The sequence below is a fragment of the Phocoena sinus genome, chromosome 2 (assembly GCF_008692025.1).
Source record: "Phocoena sinus isolate mPhoSin1 chromosome 2, mPhoSin1.pri, whole genome shotgun sequence".
In the NCBI taxonomy this organism is placed as follows: Eukaryota; Metazoa; Chordata; class Mammalia; order Artiodactyla; family Phocoenidae; genus Phocoena; species Phocoena sinus.
Window position 1 is genome coordinate 83032392 of NC_045764.1, and position 25474 is coordinate 83057865.

The 25474-nt window shown below is 38.3% G+C and overlaps 1 protein-coding gene across 5 annotated transcripts in view; it reads left to right on the forward strand.

Annotated features, from left to right (window-relative positions):
- DMXL2 (Dmx like 2) overlaps positions 1–25474 on the forward strand; it is a 178388-nt gene that overhangs the window by 126705 nt on the left and 26209 nt on the right. For all 5 annotated transcript variants that reach the window (XR_004348327.1, XM_032621915.1, XM_032621919.1 and 2 more), the window contains 7 exons: positions 3192–3361; positions 8673–8770; positions 9209–9374; positions 10703–10967; positions 21597–22675; positions 23043–23234; positions 25244–25320. Coding sequence is in view for 4 of the 5 variants with exons in the window: in XM_032621915.1 (XP_032477806.1) it covers positions 3192–3361; positions 8673–8770; positions 9209–9374; positions 10703–10967; positions 21597–22675; positions 23043–23234; positions 25244–25320 (2047 nt within the window). In the remaining variant the exon portion in view is untranslated. The remainder of the gene's footprint in view (positions 1–3191; positions 3362–8672; positions 8771–9208; positions 9375–10702; positions 10968–21596; positions 22676–23042; positions 23235–25243; positions 25321–25474) is intronic.

Here is a 25474-nt window from a genome sequence, read left to right on the forward strand (position 1 = left end):
GAGAAAAGGTAGAGAGAATTAGTAGAAGTATGAGGAAAGAAAGAGGGAAAGGAGGAAAAGGAAGGAAGGAAGAAAGAAGCAAAGAGGGGAAAAGAAAGGAGGGAGGGAGGGAGAAGGAAGGAAGGGAAGGAGGGAAAGAAGGGAAAAAAGACAGAAGAAAGATGATCCAGTAAAAATAAAAATAAAGTATAATATCGTTATTGAATTAAAAAATATTTAGAAAAAAAAAAAGGGAAGGATAGAAACGTAGGACAAATGTTGGAAGCAAAGCTATACAGAGAAAATCTTACACAGAAGCATACACATACACCTTCACAAAAAGAGGTAAAGGGGGAAAAATCATAAATCGTGCTCCTCAGAGACCACCTCCTCAATTTGGGGTGATTCGTTGTCTAAAGGAGGGAAGGAAGGAAGGAAAGAAAGATAGAAAGAACGAAGGTAAAGTATAATAAAGTTATTACAATTAAAATTAATTATTAAGAAAAAAATTTTTTTAGAAACCATGGACGGATAGAGCCCTAGGACAAATGGTGGAAGCAAGAGTATACAGACAAGATCTCACACAGAAGCATACACGTACACATTCACAAAAAGAGGAAAAGGGAAAAAAAGCATAGATCTCGCTCCTAAATTCCACCTCTTTAATTTGGGCTCATTCCTTGTCTATTCAGGTATTCCACAGATGCAGGGTATATCAAGTTGATTGTGGAGCTTTAATCCGCTGCTTCTGTGGCTGCTAGGAGAGATTTCCCTTTCTCTTCTTTGTTCTCACAGCTCACAGGAGCTCAGCTTTGGATTTGCCCTGCCTCTGCGTGCAGGTCGCTGGAGGGCGTCTGTTTTTTGCTCAGACAGGACGGGGTTAAAGGAGCCGCTGATTGGGGGCTCCGGCTCACTCAGGCCGGGGGTTGGGGGATGGGGGAAGGAGGGGCACTGCGTGCGGGGCGGGCCTGCGGCGGCAGAGGCGGCGTGACGTTGCGGCAGTGGCCCGCGTGACGTTGCTCCAGCCTGAGGCCCGCCGTGCGTTGTCCCGGGGAAGTTGTCCCTGGATCCCGGGAACCTGGCAGTGGCGGGCTGCACAGGCTCCGCGGAAGATGGGCGCGGAGAGTGACCTGTGCTCGCACACAGGCCCCTTGGTGGCGGCCGCAGCAGCCTTAGCGTCTCCCGCCCGTCTCTGGGGTCTGTGGTTTTAGCCGCGGCTCGCGCCCGTCTCTGGGGTTCGCGCTTTTAGCCGCGGCTCGCGTCCGTCTCTGGAGATCCTTTAAGCAGCGCTCTTAAACCCCTCTCCTCGCGCACCAGGAAACAAAGCGGGAAGAAAAAGTCTCTTGACTCTTCGGCAGGTGCAGGCTTTTCCCCGAACTCCCTCCCGGCTAGTCGTGGTGCACTAACCCCTTCAGGCTATGTTCAAGCCGCCAACCCCCAGTCGTCTCCCTGAGCTCCGTCCAAAACCGAAACCTGAGCCTCAGCTCGCAGCCCCGCCCGCCCCGGCGGGTGAGCAGACAAGCCTCTCGGGTTGGTGAGTGCCGGTCGGCACCGATCGTCTGTGCAGGAATCTCCCCGCTTTTCCCTCCGCACCCGTCGCTGTGCACTACTCCGCGGTCCCGAAACTCCCCCCTCCGCCTCCCGCAGTCTCCGCCCGCGGAGGGGCTTCCTAGTGTGTGGAAACTTTTCCTCCTTCACAGCTCCCTCCCACTGGTGCAGGTGCCGTCCTTATTCCTTTTGTCTCTGTTTTTTTCTTTTTTTCTTTTGCCCTACCCAGGTACGTGGGGAGTTTCTTGCCTTTTGGGAGGTCTGAGGTCTTCTGCCAGCCTTCAGTAGGTTGTTCTGTAGGAGTTGTTCCACGTGTGGATGTATTTCTGGTGTATCCGTGGGGAGGAAGGTGATCTCGCGTCTTACTCTTCCGCCATCTTCAAGGTCCCCCCCCAGTGATTATTTCTTGAATCAGACAGATTTAAATAGAGAATTAATCTGCTTTTTAGGTTCTGAAAAATACAGGTTGATGTTTTTAAGTTTTGTCCATTTTCCCCCTAAACTTATAGTGACAGTTAAGGCTTGTTGCATTGATTTTGTGATATGATGTCAAACACAGTATATAAATGTTAGCAATGAGGAATTTAAAAGACTTAAGATTATTATTTAAAATGGTCCTAATAGTTTTTTTAATAATTTCTGAAGGAACTGTGGGAAGCAGTAATTGTTAGAAAAGCTTTAAACTATATGGAAAATCTATATAGTAGTTGTTAATGAAAAAAATTATATGTGGTAATATTGATAGCCTTACAGCATTGGGAGTCCTGTGTTGTAATGTGGCTGTCAGACCGTCATTGACCTCAGGCATTTCTTTGTTTCCAAAGGGATTCTAATAGATGGCTGATTCGACTAGCCTGGCTTCTTTCCTGGGATCCTTGGGGTTCTTCCCGGTGGCATTCCCACTAACATCACTCCTTGGTTCACTTCTCTCATGTTTCTTCTTCACCTGCTCTAAGTGGAGTAAAGTGTTATCAGTTGTTCAACTGTTGACAGACTCACTGAGGGTGTCACTAAACCCTATTTGTTGCCTCTAAATACAGCCTAGATCCCTGTCAGTCTTTACCAGGGCATAAAAGTGTTTGCCATATGCCATCAGTAATTAGGCCGCTTTAAACTCTTTTTAACTGAGGCACCAAAGACAGAGGAATGTGCCTCCTGACTGTTCTTCCCCAGAACTCTCATCAAGTTTAAAGCTTGCTTTGAAGTGATATGTAGCTCCTTGGCCCGAGGGATGAATGGGGCAGTTTTCCATATCCAGTACTGAAGGATATGGTCTGCAAGCAAGTGGCAGTGTGAAACAACATCCACGTACATGGACCAGTATATTTTGACTTGACCAGAGCTTTTACTCTTGGTCAGTTTGGTGTGTGTACGTACATATGAACGGCTTGATATTCAAATATCTTTCTTTCCAGCAATTAAGTTTTAGTGTCTCTATTCTTGCAACAAATACGTTTCAGAAAGATTTTGGTTTTGTGTATCCTGTCAGTGATCTCGTATGTAGAAGCTTATACTGTAGAATCCTGAATGATGAAATCTTTTGATACTTTTTTTCAGCTTAAAAATTCTTTCCAGAATGAATAAATACATGATTATGTAAAAAATTGGTTTTGTTTTTGTTTTGATATAGTTCTGAAACTTATTATTTTGTATTTCTAATTTAGGTGTGTCTACTTGCCATTTTGCCTGGGCTTTTCATTCTGAGGCTGAGGAAGAGCTGATTAATATGATTCCGGCAATTCAGAGAGGGGACCCTCAGTGGTCTGAGTTAAGAGCTATGGGAATAGGTTGGTGGGTGAGGAATATTAACACTCTTCGAAGATGCATTGAAAAGGTAACTTTACTTCATTGGATTTTGAAGTTAAGTCTTTTCTTAAAGCATAAAAGATATTATCTTCCAGAAAACCTGTGGTGAGGGATTGGTATGTACATCTTGAGATCTTGAGAACTTCTTAAATAAAAATTATTGGACCTTTAAAACTAAAACTTGACCTTTATAAAATGTCCAAGCAGTATATCAATTGTCTTTTGCCATATATACTAAGTATATAATATTTATGGAACAGATATTTTCTGCTATCAGTTGAGGTGCATCCTAGTTTAAGAAAATACAAACTGTATGTCAGTTACGTACATTACATAGAAAAAAAAGTTCTCTTCATTCATTCATTTATTTATTTATGCATGCTGCACTGCATGGCTTGCGGGATCATAGTTCCCCAACCAGGATGGAACCCGCACCCCCTACAGTGGAAGCACAGAAACGTGGAGTCTTAATCTCTGGACCGCCAGGGAAGTCCCAAATCATTCTTTTTATATAAAAGATTCTCTGCATGGCTAGGGTAATAAATACCAAATATCCTGTGCACTTTTAAAATACCATTCAAAAATTTTTGATTTGTGTGCACTTGAAGAACATATCTATGGCAGCAAATGACACATACTATAAATTTCTTTTTTAACTTATTTAATTAATTTTGTTTTTTGCTGTGTGCGGGCTTTCTCCAGCTGCGGCATGCAAGGGCTACTCTTCGTTGCGGTGCGCGGGCTTCTCATTGCAGCGGCTTCTCTTGTTGCAGAGCACGGGCTCTAGGCGCTAGGGCTTCAGTAGTTGTGTGGCACGTGGCTCAGTAGTTGTGGCGCATGGCGTAGTTGCTCTGGCGGCATGTGGGATTTTCCTGGACAAGGGATTGAACCTGTGTCCCCTGCATTGGCAGGCGAATTCTTAACCACTGCGCCAACAGGGAAGTCCCCTCATGCTATAAATTTTAAAATGGGTTTTTGGAATCAGTTTTCTAGTAGAAAATAAAGTTGTTAAAAATTTTTTAGTAGAAGCTGAAAATTCTTTCAGTGTTGCAGAAACTAACCATTATTGAGCACCTTTTGTGTACCAGGTTTGGTTCTAGTTGCTTTTCATAAATTATTTCATATAATCTTCTCGTCAGCTGTATGTTACCATCTCGATTTTCCACCTGATAGAACTACGACTCAGAGAGGTTGGGTAACCAGCCCAAACTCCCATCATTTAAAAGTGTTAGATTTAGTCTGTGCCCTTTCTACTCTGTCATGATAAGGAGAGTGGGATTGTAATTGTTTTGTTTGCTTTTAGGAGTCCATTGAAATTCTCAGAAGTATGATTAATGATACTACATTTGTGGAGTATGAATTCATTTCCCCCAAGAGGAATTTATTCCTCTACAGTAGTAGTTTCTAAATTTTAGTGTTTGAAGAATCACCTGGCAAACTTGCTTGAAACATACATCACTCACTTCCGCTCTCAGAAGTTTTCATTTAGTAGGTTGGAGGTGGTAGGGCTGTGGCATCTTCATCTGAATTAGCATTCTGTGATTCTGGTGTTCATGGTCCTCACATCACAGTTTGAAATGTAAGTGTAAAAGTGTCATTTTCCTGCTACATGTAAGGCTGCCAATAATATATAAGTACTTCCCTTCTCAAAATAGGCAGATGTAAGAAGGAATTTGTTCTCATACCAACCAAGAGATGTAGTTTCTGATGGACAGGGAAATTAATTGTTATAGCATATAAATTACACAATATCTACGTTAATTTTTTTTTTTTTTGGCCACGCCACACGGCTTGTGGGATCTTAAGATAGTTCCCAGACTGGGGATTGAACCTTTGCCCTCGGCAGTGAAAGCACCACTGAAGTCCTAACCACTGGACCACCAGGAAGTCCCTATTAAATTTTTTTCATATCCCAAAGCAATGGAAAAAGAGGAGGACATATTTTATCTGAAATGTTCTACAAAGTCTCTTCAGTTTCTTGTCATCAGTGTGTTGTGTCATTATAATTGAGTATTTCTGATATATACATATGATTTATTTCCACAAGTAATTTATCTCTTAAAATTAAATCAAAAGGATATGTAAAATTTTTTCCCTTGAAATATATGTTATGTTGGATTGGCCAAAAGGTTCATTCGTTTTTTTCTGTAGGATGGCTCTAGTAGCACTTAGTTGTCTTCAACTTCATTTGAAACAAAATTTTAGATTGTATTGTGACAGCTGTCATATCAGCACGGATTTAAAAAACGCTTATCAGAATTGGTGAATTTTTGTGTAGCCATTTTAATATTGAAGATAGAAGGAAAAAAGCAACACTTTTGGCATATTATGCTTTATTATTTCAAGAAACGTAAAAACACAACTGAAACGCAAAAGAATATTTGTGCAGTGTATGGAGAAAGCGCTGTGACTAATCAAACATGTCAAAAGTGGTTTGCGAGGTTTTGTGCTGGAGATTTCTCGAGAAGCTGGACGATGCTCCACGGTCGGGTAGACCAGTTGAAGTTGATAGGGATCAAATCGAGACATTAACTGAAAACAGTCAACGTTATACCACGCGGGGGATAGCCGGCATACTCAAAATGTCCAAATCAAGCATTGAAAATCATTTGCACCAGCTTGGTTATGTTAATCGCTTTGATGTTTTGGTTCCACGTAAGTTAAGCGAAAAAAACCTTCCTGACCGTATTTCCTCATGGGATTCTCTACTGAAAGGTACCAAAAACGTTCTGTTTCTAAAACAAATTGTGATGGGTAATGAAAAGTGGATACTGTACAATAATGTGGAATGGAAGAAATCATGGGGCAAGCGAAATGAACCACCACCAACCACACCAAAGGCCGGTCTTCATCCAAGAAAGGTGATGTTATCTATATGGTAGGATTGGAAGGGAGTCCTCTATGATGAGTTCCTTCCGGAAAACCAAACGATTAATCCCAACAAGTACTGCTCCCAGTTAGACCAACTGAAAGCAGCACTTGACAAAAAGCATCTGGAATTAGTCAACAGAAAACACATAATCTTCCATCAGGATAATGTAAGACCACATGTTTCTTTGATAACCAGGCAAAAACTGTTACAGCTTGGCTGGGAAGTTCTGATTCATCTGCTGTATTCATCAGACATTGCACCTTCGGATTTCCATGTATTTTGGTCTTTACAAAGTTCTCTTAATGGAAAATATTTCCATTCCCTGGAAGACTGTAAAAGGCACCTGGAACAGTTCTTTGCTCAAAAAGATAAAAAGTTTTGGGAAGATGGAATTATGAAGTTGCTTGAAAACTGGCAGAAGGTAGTAGAACAAAACAGTGAATACGTTGTTCAATAAAATTCTTGGTGAAAATGAAAAATGTGTATTTTATTTTTACTTAAAAACCAGAGGAACTTTTTGGCCAGCCCAAAACTCATTAGCTGAAGATGAATAAAAATTCTTGTAAGAATTATTAAATGTTGAAGTACTAAGTTAAATGATTGAAGGCAGAGAAAATACTGAAAAAGGGGAAGAGGAATAAAAGCATTTTTGTGATGTGATTTTAGGTGCCTTTACCCCTCTTTACCATGCCTTGGTGGCTTCCTGCTCTACCAGCAGTTAGTGTTCATTAATAAAACCTCCATTGTTTTTTATCGTTATACCTCTCAACTTAGTTATTTGCAGAGGTTATATCAGTATCTTTGAGAAATATGTGGTCTGTATGGTACTGTATTCAAAACCGTATGATTATGTACAACAGTGTTACTGGCTTAATAATTTTTAAACTTACATTGAGTTGATTGGTTCTTTATAAATTCAGCAACTTCGGTCACATGGCTCAAAGGAGGTTATCAGTTATGGTACAAGGGGAATTATGTATTCATTAAGGCTTTTTCTCATGGAATTTCTAAGAACTAAAATTTGAAAGCCCTTCAAAATAATGGAGCTTCAACCACCTGTATTTTAATTACATGCCAGAAAGAATGTGCCAGTCCTTCAGAACTGTCAGAATTTGATTGAAAAAATACTGGAGGGCTTCCCTGGTGGCGCAGTGGTTAAGAATCTGCCTGCCAGTGCAGGGGACACGGGTTCGAGCCCTGGTCTGGGAAGATCCCACATGCCGCAGAGCAACTAGGCCCGTGAGCCACAACTACTGAGCCTGTGCGTCTGGAGCCTGTGCCCCGCAATAAGAGAGGCCGTGACTTTGAAAGGCCCGCGCACCATGATGAAGAGCGGCCCCCACTTGCCGCAACTAGAGAAAGCCCTCGCACAGAAACAACGACCCAACACAGCCAAAAATAAATAAATTAATTAATTTTTTAAAATACTGGAAAATTGGGCTTCCCTGGTGGCGCAGTGGTTGAGAGTCCGCCTGCTGATGCAGGGGACACGGGTTCGTGTCCCGGTCTGGGAGGATCTCACATGCCGCAGAGCGGCTGGGCCCGTGAGCCATGGCCGCTGAGCCTGTGCGTCCGGAGCCTGTGCTCCGCAACGGGAGAGGCCCGCGTACCGCAAAAAAAAAAAAAAAAAAAAAAAAAAAAAAAATACTGGAAAATTATGTTTAAAGAAAACTAAAACATTTATTTTTGTATTTTTCAAAATGTGTGTGTATGCATGTGCGTGAGTATAACTGATATTTATTTACAGTTGTCTGTATCAGTATTAGTTGAGAGAGCTTTAAAATGTGAAATCACATATACATACCATAGAAGTCAGCATTTTAACTTTTACAAAACATTAAGAAATTTAATATGTCTAATTTTCAAGAAAAGGTCTCACTGGGAATTCCCTGGCGGTCCATGGTTAGGACTCTGTGCTTCCACTGCTGGGGGCCCGGGTTCGATCCCTGGTTGGGGAACTAACTTCCTGCAAGCTGTGCAGCACGGCCAGAAAAAAAAAAAAAAGAAAAGAAAAGGTCTTACCTATCAAATATTCTGCATTCTTTATTGTTTCCTATGTTAGACAGTTTTATTACTACCTGGGTCTAATCCCTTTTACACCCCTTACTCACTGTGTGACCTTAGGCAATTCAGTTAACCTCTCTGTGTCTCAGTCGCCTCATGTGTAAAATGGGGATAATAATAGTACCTCTTGGATCGTGGTGATTCAGTAAGATAAGTGAAAGGTGTCTAGTACATGGTAAGTAGTCAGTAAATACTAGTTGCTGTTATTATTTTTATTGTAATTACTGGTATACAAAGGGTTGTTTCTAGGAGCTATATTATAAACTACTGGCGATTGTGGAATAGAGTCAGCTCTTCCCATCTGCATAGTTTGTGTCATCCATGGAAATAGTAGGGAAGCATTAGTTGTTGTAATTTGTTTATCAACTAGTTAATTCAGTATAACTTTTTATTGACTGTTTAGGTTGCCAAAGCTTCTTTTCAAAGGAACAATGATGCCTTGGATGCTGCATTATTCTACCTTTCAATGAAGAAGAAAGCAATAGTGTGGGGTCTGTTTAGGTAAATTTCCTCAACACTTAATATGGTTTAATGGAATGAAGATTGTGCTGTGACTCAGAAACATAATGCTTTTGAAAGTACTTAGATAAATCAGTTTCCTTTCTTGTGCCTTGACTCCTTTATCTGCAAAACAAATAGAATATCATTTGAACTTAACCTAAAGAGTGGGATATTGTTAAAAATAAGTTGATAAAAGCACTTTGGAAAGTAAAGAGTGCACTTGCTTCCGATTCATGTATACTTAAGGTATTTTGAGTTTTCTCCTTATTAGAAGAAACGAAGAGAAGCTTAATAACAAATACCTACCACTAAAGTTGTTATTGTTCTTCTTTTAGATGGATGTTTGAGGTTTTCATTTTCTATTTTCATATATTCTGTAAAGGATTAAAACTATTTTAAATTTGGTTTAACCACTGATGTTTGTGCTCTGGTTCCCAGGTCACAGCATGATGAAAAAATGACAACATTTTTCAGCCACAACTTTAATGAAGATAGATGGCGTAAAGCCGCTTTGAAAAACGCTTTCTCTTTACTTGGAAAACAACGCTTTGAACAATCTGCTGCTTTTTTCTTGTTAGCTGGTTCATTGAAAGATGCCATTGAGGTATAACTAAGAAAACATGCTATGAAATACCTGTAAGAGCTTGAAAACCTGGGAAGATCATGGAGGAGACTGTTATGTTTGGTCATATGTTTGTAAGGATAGAGGGTAGAGAATAACTACAGAGATTACTAACTTAAATAGTAGCACAATGATAATGGAATTATAAATAAATACATGTAGAAACATAAATGAAAAATTTTATATAGAGAATATTGCATTTCAAGATAAGTATTTCAAGTATAAGTGTATGGAAAAAATGGTTTATGAATATCTTTTTCCTGACCATCTTGTGATTCTGAACTATTTAAGTATGTATAGGTCGCAATCTCCTTACTTCGTGTAGACAGGCAGATATTTTAAGTTCTTTTTCGTCTAAATGAAATTCATAGATAAGGAACTGGGATTGCAATTTATACTGTTTTGAAATGTAGTCTTAGATATTGGAAGGTGAATGGGAAGAGGTAAAACTTCACATTTTTTGATACACAATCTTGGTAGCTGATGAAGAGAATAATTACAAATATTTCTGTTTTTTATGAGATATTCCTTTTAGGATACCTATTATTATAATGAATAATCCAAACAGGTGAAGGAAAAACATAATTGGAAATAATACATCATAGAAAAAATAGGAAATATCCAACAAAGTGAAAGTACTTTATGTTTAGAATTAGTCATATTTTCAGAATTATCTCAGATGTATGATTTTTTAAAGTAACAAATATTTATAATTTTGAAATAGGAAGCTTAGCCTAGAAGATACTCAGGCAAAGAAGAGAAATGTTGATTGAGTGAGAGTTGCTCATATTGCCTGCATGACCTCAGATTCTCAGATGAGTAGCTACTTTAGAATATAAACTCAGAGAGAGTAAGAATAGAGTATGTGGCTTTATTTCTTAAGTTATTTGCTATGTAAGTAGAAGATTCTTTTAAAATAGTAATAATTATGTTTATATGGAAATATATTTGGAAATTAACAGGAACTGATGTATATAAATTCAGATGTCATAAGTGGTATTTAATTTAAAGATGAATGTTATTTGAATTGATCTAAGTGTGAGATGGTGTTGATATACTTCATTTTATGCATTTTTTATAAATGATCTTTCTAGGCTGGAAGCTACTAAGTTCTAGTTTCTTAATCTTCCTGCTATTCCTTAATCTCCTTTCAAGCAAGTATATAACTACCCTTCACTGTCTCAATTTCTGGACCTCTTCCCCCCACTGTGAGAATATAAATAGTGGATAATTTCAGGATATCAGTTGGATATTTCATATCTCTAAATAATTATCATTAAATAAGTATTTCTTAATGCTTAAATTTATAGGTATGTCTTGAAAAAATGGAAGATATCCAGCTAGCCATGGTAATTGCCCGTTTATATGAATCTGATTTTGAGACTTCATCCACTTATCTATCCATCCTAAATCAGAAGATTTTGGGTTGCCAAAAGGATGCCTCAGGATTCGATTGCAAAAGATTACATCCTGATCCTTTCTTACGTAGTCTTGCGTACTGGGTAATGAAAGATTATGCCCGAGCCTTGGATACGTTATTGGAACAAACACCAAAGGAGGATGATGAACATCAAGGTAGAACATTTTGTGGATTTCTCTTTTTTAAAAGAAGACAGTTTCTGAACTGATGTTCACTTAGATAATACACACACACACACCCCCCCCACACAACCAATCATTACCAGATTTACTTTTCAACTTTGAGAAATTAGTATCAAAATTTCTTGAGCGGCTTACTATCTATAATTGAGTCTAGCATTTTGTTATCATAATTTGAGTAGTAAAAGAAGACTTCACACACATTTTTACTCTCATAGCTATATATCAAGGCATATAAGATTACCATACTATTCTAATTTCATATATATTAGACTGAAGCATACAGAATGTTTCCACATCACACAGCTCTTTCTATGTATCATAATAGCCGGTTTCCTAAAAGAGTGTAAATTTTGGCTGGTACACATGTTGGTTTAGTGTATGGGCCTACAAAAACTTTATTCTTGTGTGGCAAACTTTCTTTACTCTTAGTTATACCAAATAATTTAGATTTTTAAAAGCATTTGGAAGGTATCTAGCAGCATTGTTTGCAATAATTTAGAAAATGGAACATTTTAAGTATTCATCAATACAATAGTTATATAAATTATAATATATCCATACAATAGAAACAATGTGCTATTAAAAATGGGGTAGAGTGATGTGTTAATATGTGCTGTATTATTAAGTGAAAAACTAAGATATAGAACAATATGGTTCTTTTTGTACTTTATGTATATATGTTGTACATATACACACGTGTGTGCACACATGTACTGTGTCTGGTTCCCACTCCCTCTCCATTTTTTGTTTTCTGGAACAAATCACAAGAAACTACCGGCACTGGTTATCTTTTGGGAATAGGAGTGGGAAGATACAAGCTTTTACTTTTCATTTTGTACTTTCCATAGTTATAATTTTCTAGCCTTTTATTTTTATTACATATTATTTTTAAACACTAAAAGAGCTTACATGAATAAAGAGATTCAGGCTCAATTTTTACTTCTTCTTTACAAAAAAGAAATATAATATTTTAATACATAGTCCCCCCTTATCCACAGGGATTATGTTCCAAGACTCCCAGCGGATGACTGAAATTGTGGGTAGTACCAAATCCTATATAAACTATGTTTTATATATATATATATATATATATATATATATATATATATATATATATATATGATAAAGTTTAATTTATAAATTAGGACAGTAAGGGATTAACAATGGTGACTAATAATAAAATAAAATAGAACAATTATAACAATATGCTGTAATGAAAGATATGGTTTCTCTCACTCAGAATCTTATACAAATTTATTGCCTTTTCCATCTTAACTAAGCACTTACCATGCACTGTGCCCATAACTTTTGAAGTTTGAGGTGTGACAGAAAAACTAGCATAAATTTCTTTTTCCTGCTTCACAATTTCATGGACAGAAGATTCATTCTGACCTTAGATCTTAGTACCCTCAGCTTACAAATTTTTTTACTTTCCTTATTAAATACAGAACTTTCAAATTTTCACTTAAAGGAAGCACTTACGGCTTCTCTTTGGCATAGATGAACTGCCACCATCACTGCTTTTGCACGTGGGGCCGTTATTAAGTATGATAAAACGAGGGTGACTTGAACACAAGCACTGTGGTGCCGTGACAGTGGATCTGATAATCCAGGTGGCTAGTAAATGACTAATGGGTGGAATACCCTGGACAGGATGGAGCGAGATTTTTGTCGTGCTACTCAGAACCACTCGCAATTTAAAACTTATAAATTGTTTATTTCTGAAATTTTCCATTTAATATTTTTGGACCTCAGATAATGGAATCCATGGAAAGCAAAACTGCAGATAAGGAGGGACCACTGTAAATATTTTTAAATTTATTTAAAGGAAAGGAAATAAAACCTTTAGAAGAAAAATTAATATCTGACCTACCCAGGCAATTTTAATAAAATGTACACATTTTTACAGAAGGAAGATTCTGTTTATTTCTTAATCTTTTCCAGGTTAACTTTTAAAAGGTTGTTATTGGGAAAAATTTTATGTATACATAAAAGAGTGAATGATATAATGAAAGTCTCTGACTCTATCATCCAGTTTCAGTAGTTATCAACTCATAACCAACCTCGTGCCATATATATATTCCCATCCTTTCCACACCCTCCCATTTTCAATACTGTATAGATTCATTTTGAAGCAGACACAGCAGATCATTTCATCTGTGAATATTGCAACATGCATCTCTAAAAACTAAGTACTCTTTAAAAAACAATAACACATGTCATTGTTATAACACATAACAATTTTATTAGTAATTAAATACTCAGTCTTCAAATTTCCCTGGTTCTCTCAAAATCTTATACAGTTGATTAATTTGAAACAAAATCCAAATGATGCCTATATATTGTGATTGGCTGAGGTGGCTCTTATGTCTGTTTTGATCCATATTTAGTTACCCCTCTCCCCCTCCCCCAGTTTATTTGTTAAAGAAGTCAGATTGTTTGTCCTGTAGTTTCTTTTTTTTTTAAACATCTTTATTGGAATATAATTGCTTTACAGTGGTGTGTTATTTTCTGCTTTATAACAAAGTGAATCAGTTATACATATGTTCCCATATCTCTTCCCTCTTACGTCTCCCTCCCTCCAACTCCCCCATCCCACCCCTCTAGGTGGTCACAAGCACCGAACTGATTTCCCTGTGCTATGCGGCTGCTTCCCACTAGCTATCTATTTTACGTTTGGTAGTGTAAATATGTCCATGCCACTCTCTCACTTTGTCACAGCTTACCATTCCCCTCCCCATATCCTCAAGTCCATTCTCTAGTAGGTCTGTGTCTTTATTCCCGTCTTACCCCTAGGTTCTTCATGACATCTTTTTTTCTTAGGTTCTGTATATATGTGTTAGCATATGGTATTTGTCTATCTCTTTCTGACTTACTTCACTTTGTATGACAGACTCTGGGTCCATCCACCTCACTACAAATAACTCAATTTCGTTTCTTTTTATGGCTGAGTAATATTCCATTGTATATATGTGCCACATCTTCTTTATCCATTCATCCGATGATGGACACTTAGGTTGCTTCCATCTCCTGGCTATTGTAAATGGAGCTGCAATGAACATTTTGGTACATGACTCTTTTTGAATTATGGTGTTCTCAGGGTATTTACTCAGTAGTGGGATTGCTGGGTCGTATGGTAGTTCTATTTGTAGTTTTTTAAGGAACCTCCATACTGTTCTCCATAGTGGCTGTACCAATTCACATTCCCACCAGCAGTGCAAGAGGGTTCCCTTTCCTCCACACCCTCTCCAGCATTTATCGTGTCTAGATTTTTTGATGATGGCCATTCTGACCGGTGTGAGATGATATCTCATTGTAGTTTTGATTTGCATTTCTCTAATGATTAATGATGTTGAGCATTCTTTCATGTGTTTGTTGGCAATTTGTATATCTTCTTTGGAGAAATGTCTATTTAGGTCTTCTGCCCATTTTTGGATTGGATTGTTTGTTTTTTTGTTATTGAGCTGCGTGAGCTCCTTGTAAATTTTGGAGATTAATCCTTTGTCAGTTGCTTCATTTGCAAATATTTTCTCCCATTCTGAGGGTTGTCTTTTGGTCTTGTTTATGGTTTCCTTTGCTATGCAAAAGCTTTTTTTTTTTTTTTTTTTGCGGTACGCGGGCCTCTCACTGCCGTGGCCTCTCCCGTTGCAGAGCACAGGCTCCAGACGCACAGGCTCAGCAGCCATGGCTCACGGGCCCAGCCTATCCGCGGCATTTGGGTTCCTCCCAGACCGGGGCACGAACCCGCGTCCCCTGCATCGGCAGGTGGACCCTCAACCACTGTGCCACCAGGGAAGTCCTGTGCAAAAGCTTTTAAGTTTCATTCGATCCCATTTGTTTATTTTTGTTTTTATTTCCATTTCTCTAGGAGGTGGGTCAAAAAGGATCTTGCTGTGATTTATGTCATAGCATGTTCTGCCTATGTTTTCCTCTAAGAGTTTGATGGTGTCTGGCCTTACATTTAGGTCTTTAATCCATTTTGAGCTTATTTTTATGTATGGTGTTAGGGAGTGTTCTCATCTCATACTTTTACATGTAGCTGTCCAGTTTTCCCAGCACCACTTATTGAAGAGGCTGTCCTTTCTCCACTGTACATTCCTGCCTCCTTTATCAAAGATAAGGTGACCGTATGTGCGTGGGTTTATCGCTGGGCTTTGTATCCTGTTCCATTGAGCTATCTTTCTGTTTTTGTGCCAGTACCATACTTTCTTGATTACTGTAGCTTTGTCATATAGTCTGAAGTCAGGGAGCCTGATTCCTACAGTTCCACTTTTCGTTCTCAAGATTGCTTTGGCTATTCGGGGTCTTTTGTGTTTCCATACAAATTGTGAAATTTTTTGTTGTAGTTCTGTGAAAAATGCCAGTGGTAGTTTGATAGGGATTGCATTGAATCTGTAGATTGCTTTGAGTAGTAGAGTCATTTTCACAATGTTGATTCTTCCAATCCAAGAACATGGTATATCTCTCCATCTATTTGTATCATCTTTAATTTCTTTCATCAGTGTCTTATAATTTTCTGCATACAGGTCTTTTGTCTCCTTAGGTAGGTTTATTCCTAGATATTTTATTCCGTTTGTTGCAATGGTAAATGGGAGTGTTTTCTTAATTTCACTTTCAGATTTTTCATCAGTAGTGTATAGGAATGCCAGAGATTTCTGTGCATTAAATTTCTATCCTGCTACTTTACCAAATTCATTGATTAGCTCTAGTAGTTTTCTGGTAGCATCTTTAGGATCCTCTATGTATAGTATCATGTCAGCTGCAAACAGTGACAGCTTTACTTCTTTTCCGATTTGGATTCCTTTTATTTCCTTTTCTTCTCTGATTGCTGTGGCTAAAACTTCCAAAACTACGTTTAATGAGAGTGGTGACAGTGGGCAACCTTTTCTGGTTCCTGATCTTAGTGGAAATGCTTTCATTTTTTCACCACTGAGCACGAGGTTGGCTGTGGGTTTGTCATATATGGCCTTTATTATGTTGAGGAAAGTTCCCTCTATGCCTACTTTCTGCAGGGTTTTTATCATAAATAGGTGTTGAATTTTGTCGAAAGTTTTCTCTGCATCTATTGAGATGATGATATGGTTTTTCTCCTTCAATTTGTTAACATGGTGTATCACAATGATTGATTTGCGTATATTGAAGAATCCTTGCATTCCTGGGGTAAACCCCACTTGTTCATGGTGTATGATCCTTTTAATGTGCTGTTGCATTCTGTTTCCTAGTATTTTATTGGGGATTTTTGCATCTATGTTCATCAGTGATATTGGTCTGTAGTTTTCTTTCTTTGTGACATCGTTGTCTGCTTTTGCAATCAGGGTGATGGTGGCCTTGTAGAGTGAGTTTGGGAGTGTTCCTCCCACTGCTATAATCTGGAAGAGTTTGAGAAGGATAGGTGTTAGCTCTTCTCTAAATGTTTGATAGAATTCGCCTGTGAAGCCATCTGGTCCTGGGCTTTTGTTTGTTGGAAGATTTTTAATCACAGTTTCAATTTCAGTGCTTGTGATTGGTCTGTTTATATTTCCTATTTCTTCCTGGTTCAGTCACAGAAGGTTGTGCATTTCTAAGAATTTGTTCATTTCTTCCAGGTTGTACATTTCTTGGCATACAGTTGCTTGTAGTAATCTCTCATGATCCTTTGTATTTCTGCAGTATCACTTGTTACTTCTCCTTTTTCATTTCTAATTCTATTGATTTACGTCTTCTCCCTTTTTTTCTTGATGAATCTGGCTAAAGGTTTATCAATTTTGTTTGTCTTCTGAAAGAACCTGCTTTTAGTTTTATTGATCTTGGTTGTCATTTCCTTCATTTTTTTTTTCATTTATTTCTGATCTGATCTTTATGATTTCTTTCCTTCTGCTAACTTTGGGGTTTTTTTTTTTTCTTCTTTCTCTAATTTCTTTAGGTGTAGGTTAGGTTGTTTATATTAGATGTTTCTGTTTCTTAAGGTAGGATTGTATTACTATAAACTTCCCTATTAGAAATGCTTTTGCTGCATCCCATAGGTTTTAGGTCTTTGAGTTTTCATTGCCATTTGTTTCTAAGAATTTTTTGATTTCCTTAGTGATCTCTTGGTTATTAAGTAGTGTATTGTTTATCCTCCATGTGTTTTTATTTTTTACAGATTTTTTTCCTGTAATTGATATCTAGTCTCATAACATTGTGGTTGGAAAAGATACTTGATATGATTTCAGTTTCCTTAAATTTACCAAGGCTTGATTTGTGACCCAGGATATTATCTATCCTGGAGAATGTTCCATGAGCACTTTGAAAGAATGTGTATTCTGTTATTTTTGGATGGAATGTCCTACAAATATCAATTAAGTCCACGTTGTTTAATGTATTGTTTAAAGCTTGTGTTTCCTTGTTTATTTTCACTTTGGATGATCTGTCCATTCGTGAAAGTGGGGTGTTAAAGTCCCCTACTATGAATGTGTTACTGTCGATTTCCCCTTTTATGGCTGTTAGTATTTGCTCCTATGTTGGGTGCATAAATATTTACAATTGTTATATCTTCTTCTTGGGTTGATCATATGTAGTGTCCTTCTTTGTCTCTTGTAATAGTCTTTGGTTTAAAGTCTATTTTGTCTGATATGAGAATTGCTACTCCAGCTTTCTTTTGCTTTCCATTTGCATGGACTATCTATTTTCTGTCCCCTCACTTTCAGTCTGTATGTGTCCCTAGGTCTGAATTGGGTCTTTCTTTGACAGCATGTATATGGGTCTTGTTTTTGTATCCATTCAGCCAGTCTTCGTCTTTTGGTAGGAGCATTTAATCCATTTACATTTAAGGTAATTATCAATATGTGTGTTCCTATTACCATTTTCTTAATTGTTTTGGGTTTGTTATTGTAGGTCTTTTCCTTCTTTTGTGTTTTCTGCTTAGAGAAGTTCCTTTAGCATTTGTTGTAAAGCTGGTTTGGTGGTGCTGAATTCTCTTAGGTTTTGCTTGTCTGTAAGGTTTTTCATTTCTCCATTGAATCTGAATGAGATCCTTGCTAGGTTGGGTAATCTTGGTTGTAGGTTTTTCCGTTTCATCACTGTAAATATGTCCTGCCACTCCTTTCTGGCTTGCAGAGTTTCTGCTGAAAGATCAGCTGTTAAACTTATGGGGATTCCCTTGTATGTTATATGTTGTTTTTCCCTTGTTGCTTTTAATATTTTTTCTTTGTACTTCATTTTTGATCGTTTGATTAATATGTGTCTTGGCATGTTTCTCCTTGGATTTATCCTGTATGGGACTCTCTGTGCTTCCTGGACTTGATTGACTATTTCCTTTCCCGTATTAGGGAAGTTTTCAACTATAATCTCTTCAAATGTTTTCTCAGTCCTTTACTTTTTCTCTTCTTCTGGGACCCCTATAATTCGAATGTTGGTGTGTTTAATGTTGTCCCAGAGGTCTCTGAGACTGTCCTCAGTTCTTTTCATTTGTTTTTCTTTATTCTGCTCTGCAGTAGTTATTTCCACTATTTTATCTTCCAGGTCACATATCCGTTCTTGTGCCTCAGTTATTCTGCTATTGATTCCTTCTAGAGAGTTTTTAATTTCATTTATTGTGTTGTTCATCACTGTTTGTTTGCTCTTTAGTTCTTCTAGGTCCTTGTTAAACATTCCTTGTATTTTCTCCATTCTATTTCCAAGATTTTGGATCATCTTTACTATCATTATTCTGAATTCTTTTCCAGGTAGACTGCCTGTTTCTTCTTCATTTGTTTGGTCTGGTGGATTTTTACCTTGTTCCTTCATCTGCTGTGTGTTTCTGTCTTCTCATTTTGCTTAACTTACTGTGTTTGAGGTCTCGTTTTCGCAGGCTGCAGGTTCATGCTTCCGGTTGTTTTTGGTGTCTGCCCCCAGTCGCTAGGGTTGGTTCAGTGGGTTGTGTAGGCTTCTTGGTGGAGGGGACTTGTGCCTGTGTTTTGGTGGCTGAGGCTGGATCTTGTCTTTCTGGTTGCAGGACTGCGTCCGTTGGGTGTGTTTTGGTGTGTCTGTGACCTTACTATGATATTAGGCAGCCTCTCTGCTAATGGCTGGGTTTGTGTTACTGTCTTGCTAGTTGTTTGGCATAGGATGTCAAGCACTGTAACTTGCTTGTCATTGAGTGGAGCTGGGTCTTACCATTGAGATGGAGATCTCTGGAAGAGCTTTTGCATTTGATATTACGTGGAGCCAGGAGGTGTATGGTGGACCAGTGTCCTGAACTCAGATCTCCCACCTCAGAGGCATAGGCGTGACACCTGGCCGGAGCACGAATACCCTGTCACCCACACGGCTCAGAAGAAAAGGGAGAAAAAATGAAACAGAGAAAGAAAAATAAAACAATATAAAGTTATTAAAATAAATAATTATTAAAAAATTAAAAAGTAATAATAAAAGAAAGAAAGAACAGATCAAGCAAACCAAAAAAACAAATCCACCAGTGATAGCAAGTGCTAAAAACTATACTAAAAAAACCCCCCAAACAAAAAATGGATAGACAGAACCCTAGGACAAATGGTAAAAGCAAAGCTATACAGACAAAATCATACGAAGAAGCATACACATACACACTCACAAAAAGAGAAAAAGGATTAAAAAATCTATATATATAAAAGAAAAAAAAAGGATGAGAGCAACCAAATCAATAAACAAAGCTACCAATGATAATCAACTCTAAATACTCGACTAAGATAAACATAAAGCCAGGAACAAATTAGATGCAGAAAGCAAACCCCAAATCTACAGTTGCTCCCAGCATCCACCACCTCAATTTTGGGATGATTCGTTGGCTGTTCAGGTATTCCACAGATGCAGGGTACATCGAGTTGACTGTGGAGATAAAATCTGCTGCTCCTGAGGCTGGTGGGAGAAATTTCCCTTTCTCTTCTTTGTTCGCACAGCTCCTGGGGTTCAGCTTTGGATTTGGCCCCGCCTCTGCGTGGAGGTCTCCTGAGGGTGTCTGTTCTTTCCTCAGACAGGACGGGGTTAAAGGAGCAGCTGATTAGGGTGTACTGGCTCACTCAGGCCGGGGTGAGGGAGGGGTACGGATGTGGGGCGAGCCTGTGGCGGTAGAGGCCAGCGTGACGTTGCACCGGCCTGAGAGGCTCCCCATGTGTTCTCCCAGGGAAGTTGTCCCTGGGTCACGGGACCCTGGCAGTGGCGGGCTGCACAGGCTCCCGGAAGGGGAGGTGTGGAGAGTGACCTGTGCTTGCACACAGGCTTCTTGGTGGCTGCAGAAGTAGCATTAGCGTCTCGTGCCTGTCTCTGGGGTCCGTGCTGATAGCTGCGGCTCGTGCCCATCTCTGGAGCTCGTTCAGGCAGTGCTCTGAATCCCCTCTCCTCGCACACCCCGAAACAGTGGTCTCTTGACTCTTAGGCAATTCCAGACTTTTCCCCGGACTCCGTCCCGGCTAGCTGTGGCACACTAGCCCCTTTTAGGCTGTGTTCATGCAGCCAACCCCAGTCCTCTCTCTGGGATCTGACCTCCGAAGCCCGAGCCTCAGGTCCCAGCCCCCGCCCGCCCCGGCGGGTGAGCAGAGAAGCCTCTTGGGCTAGTGAGTGCTGGTCGGCACCGATCATTTGTGCGGGAATCTGTCCGCTTTGCCCTCTGCAGCCCTGTTGCTGCGCTCTCCTCCGTGGCTCCGAAGCTTCCCCCCTCTGCCACCCACAGTCTCCGCCGGAGAAGGGGCTTCCTAGTGTGTGGAAACTTTTCCTCCTTCACAGCTCCCTCCCACTGGTGCAGGTCCCGTCCCTATTCTTTTGTCTCTGTTTTTTCTTTTGCCGTTCCCAGGTAGTGGGGGAGTTTCTTGCCTTTTGGGAGGTCTGAGGTCTTCCAGCGTTCAGTAGGTGTTCTGTAGGAGTTGTTCCACACGCACATGTATTTTTGATGTATTTGTGGGGAAGAAGGTGATCTCCACGTCTTACTCCTCCACCATCTTGAAGGTCTCCCTCTTTGCAGTTCTTCTTGTTTTGATAGTATATCCCACTAAGGATGTTCAGTCAAATTACTTATTTTTTTAAAATTACTTATTTTTAAGTCACTTTATAGTTCCTCTCTTGTGGTTATGCTACCAACTTGATACAAAGAATAACGTTTAATTTTGCTTTTGCTTTTATTGTGAATTTTTAAAGATTAATTTTCTTTTAGAATTATATAAAATGTTGAAGTGGTTTTTAAATAAAAACCATAAAATCAAGGTATTTTCAGAGAAATCTAGCTTCTTTCCTCATCTCTCTACCCTGTTCTTGCCTCTCTTTTTTAGGGGACCAATTGAAAAAAAAATTGTGTGTTCTCCTTCCATTTAAAAAAATACAAGTGTACGTGTGTGTGTGTGTGTATGTGAATGTGTGTATGTGTTCCCTCTTTACTTTCTTAAGTAAAAGGTAGTTTAATATATATACTTTTCTTCATCTTCTTTTACTTAATATATTCTGGATATCACTCCATAGCAAAACAGGGAAATTCTTTTTATTTTAGCTGTATTTTGTGGGTATATCGTAGTTTAACTAATCCTAGGTTAATATTTAAGTGTCCTTTATTTTGAGGAAATGCTGACATATTTTATTCTTTTGTAATATAATTACAAGTTAACATAATACCTTGTGATTGTATCTGTTTGATTTCTATAGTTATCAAATCTTGTAACCCAGTGGTGTTTAGTTTCTACAACTACCTTCGAACTCATCCTTTGCTTATTCGAAGAAACCTTGCCTCCCCTGAGGGAACTTTGGCAACCTTAGGTCTCAAAACGGAGAAGAACTTTGTTGATAAAATTAATCTCATAGAAAGAAAATTATTCTTTACTACAGCAAATGCTCATTTTAAAGTTGGATGTCCTGTTTTAGCCTTGGAGGTACTCTCCAAAATTCCAAAAGTTACCAAAGTGTCTGCCTTACCTTCAGAAAAAGATCAGCCTGACTTCATTTCTAAAAAGACGGATGATGTACCTTCAGAATCAAAAACTCTGAGTGATGGTGGTAGAAGTTCTGGAATTGATTGGTCAAACGTAACTTCATCACAGATTGACTGGAGTCAGCCAATAGTAAAAGTTGAAGAGGAACCTCTTACTCTTGATTGGGGTGAAGAGCACGATGGTAGCTTAGAAAAAGAGGAAGAAGATGCTGTCGGTTTAGTAATGAAAAGTACAGATGTCAGGGAAAAAGATAGACAAGAAGATCAGGAAGCCCCAGACCCTGATGTGTTATTGACTCCTCAGGAAGAGGATTGCCTTGAAGGTGATTCTGAAGTTGATGTGATTGCTGAACAACTAAAATTCAGAGCTTGTTTAAAGATCCTTATGACTGAACTAAGAACATTGGCTACAGGTTATGAAGTAGATGGTGGAAAACTCAGATTTCAACTCTATAACTGGCTTGAAAAGGAAATTGCCGCCTTGCATGAGATATGTAATCATGAATCAGTTATTAAAGAATATGCCAGTAAAATGCATTCCACAGTAGAGAGTGATATTCGGGATCAGGAAGAAATGGTGGACAAACCAGGTCTTGGTTCCTATGAGTGGCACCAAATAGAAAGGCGGAGACTACAGGCTAAACGAGAGCATGCGGAAAGACGGAAGTTATGGTTGCAGAAGAACCAAGATCTCCTCAGAGTGTTTCTTAGTTACTGTAGCCTTCACGGGGCCCAAGGCGGTGGTCTGGCCTCAGTAAGGATGGAACTCAAATTTTTGCTACAAGAATCACAGCAGGTATTGACTTTACTTTTGTTTTCAATCTTGGTTATTTTAATAATTTCAGTAACTTTCATTTATAGTTGTAAAGCTCTTTTTACTGGTTAATGTGATTCGCTCCTCTATTCACAGGAGGCACATATTTACACTCTGCATGGGTCTTTTTAGACAAAAGTTTTGATAATTAGGTGTAGGCTAAAAGCTCGAGGTGCTCTAAGCATAGGACCCGGTATGCAATCAATTTTTGTAGAATAAGTGAGCAAGCACATTAACATATTGCTTTTACTCAGATGTTTACTGCCAGTATTTTTATCATATAACTATTAATTGCTTTTTTTTGTCCTTCATTTTAACTACGGAAAAAATAATCTCCTACCACCCACAGGAAACTACAGTGAAGCAGCTCCAGTCTCCACTACCACTGCCTACCGCCCTACCTCTGCTTTCAGCAAGTATTGCTTCAACAAAAACAGTCATAGCTAATCCTGTACTGTACTTAAATAATCACATCCATGATATACTTTATACTATTGTTCAGATGAAAACACCACCTCATCCCAGTATTGAAGATGTGAAGGTAATGTAGAGTTTACGATCATTTGGTATTGTACATACTGAGAAGGTAAATGTGTTATACTTGTCTTCCAGTTTGAACTTAGAAGAAATATTTTACAGTACTCTTACCTGCTACCTTCTCAGTCTGACTAGTTCAAGACCATTTGTCCAATGAATGTAATTTGAAAGTAAGCATTCTTGAAATTCTCCCATTTGCCACAGCTTGGATGGAGTTTAAGCTAAGTGAAGTAAGTCAGACAGAAAGAAAAATACCATATGTTATCACTTATATGTGGAATCTAAAAAATGAAACAAATGACTGTATATAACAAAACAGAAACAGACTCCCAGACATAGAGAACAAACCAGTGGTTACCAAAGTGTGTGTGTGTGTGTGGTGGGGGGGGGGGCACATTATGGGTAGGGAATTAAGAGATACAAACTACTAAGCATAAAATAGACAAGCAACAAGGATATATTGTACAGCTCAGGGAAATAGAGCCATTATTTTGTAATAACTTTAAAGGGGAGGATAATCTATAAAAATATTGAACCACTGTGCTGTATACCTGAAATTAATATGATAGTTTCTTCTTACTTGTGGAAAACTTATTATCTTCCTTTAAGACAGACAAATACTTTTTTGGTAATAAAATTCATTTTCTAGACAGTATTCTTGCCAAATATTCCTTTGGATTCTCCATCTCATTTAAATGAATCATTAAGTAGAAATATTTATAACTGTTTGCTTAGATGCCAGGATATTATGAAAATATAAGTGCAGGGGGGTATCTTTGAGAGAACCATGATTGATTAGAAATAGTCCCAGAGAAAGTACCCTCATTACTGTCTCCCTGATGACTGTGTTTTGTTGGAGGCTGTGGAATAGTTTGGGGCAATTGGAGTTTTGGCAGAGTTGCTACCCCAAATTAAAACTATATCCTATGCTGAAAACTTAAAAATGGATAGATTCTAAGAAACAGGTAGGGAGTGTGGCAGGATCTGGAGAGATGATCAGACTTCCACTGTGCTAGCCTAAGTGTATTGGTACTATACTTTTTCCAATTCCAGTGGCTGATGTCATTTCAGGTCCCCAATATTTTTATGTTTAATTTTTTTGTTTGAAAGGCACATTCAATCTCTGGTAGTACATTCTTCTGAAGGACCCAAGGTTTACTGGTTATATCATCCTATTAGAGACTTCTAATCCATAGCATTAATTAATCTGTATCAGTATTTTAGCAGAGATTACTTAAATTGTTTGATAGGTGAATATGGAAATGCAGAAAATGCATTCAATGCATATAAGCTCTAAGTAAGCATTTCTAGTTCCTAGAAATTTGGATAAGTTTTCAAAAAGTATGAAACTGTTTCTAAGATCCCTTCAAATTTTAAGATTGTGTGAGTCTCAAAATGCTGATTCAGTGTGGCATTGTAGGATGTGGTTTTTATATTATATTGATAATTTTTAAACTTTCAAAATTTAAAATTCTAAGACTGCATTACTTCTAAGTACTAAGTGGATTACTTGCTTTCTGGAAAATTAACCATTTCAGACAGTGATTGATATACTTTCTAAACATTTAATTCATTCTTACTGATAAGATCAAGTTTTTAGTTTCATCAAGGAGAAGTTTTCATAAGGCAACTTTACATAAAAGCTCTAAAAATTCTATGCTTATTTTGGTTCTGCTTTTTTTGAGTATTACTACTTAGGCTATTCATTAGCAGGCTAGGACACAGTCCCAGCAATGTGAACGTTGGCACTTTGCTTAGGGCCTGCTAAGTGGCAGGCTCACAGTAATAAATATTTGCTAAAGAGGCATATGAATCAGTTAGCTTGGTTGTGAGCATGGATATTGAATTGGATGAGTTTTATTTTAGAAGCTTTAAGGTAGAGTTAGTAGTCTCATGTAGGACCTAGTTTTATTTATGATATTGCTAGTTTCCTGGGTATTTTCTGATTTTTAACATACTACTGTTGTGTAGAAATGTTAGTACAAAATGTAATTGTGGCTGTTTTGGTTTTAGGTGCACACACTTCATTCACTAGCAGCATCGCTTTCTGCATCAATTTACCAAGCATTATGTGACAGTCATAGCTACAGGTAAAAAAAATAAAGAAAAATTACCCAAATAGTATTAATACAGCAAAAGCATTAAACTGTTCCAGAGTTATATTAAAGTTCTGCTTCCTAGGGACTGAAAAATCCTCAAATATGACCACCATGTGTACTTTAATAGATGAGAATGGGAAATAAA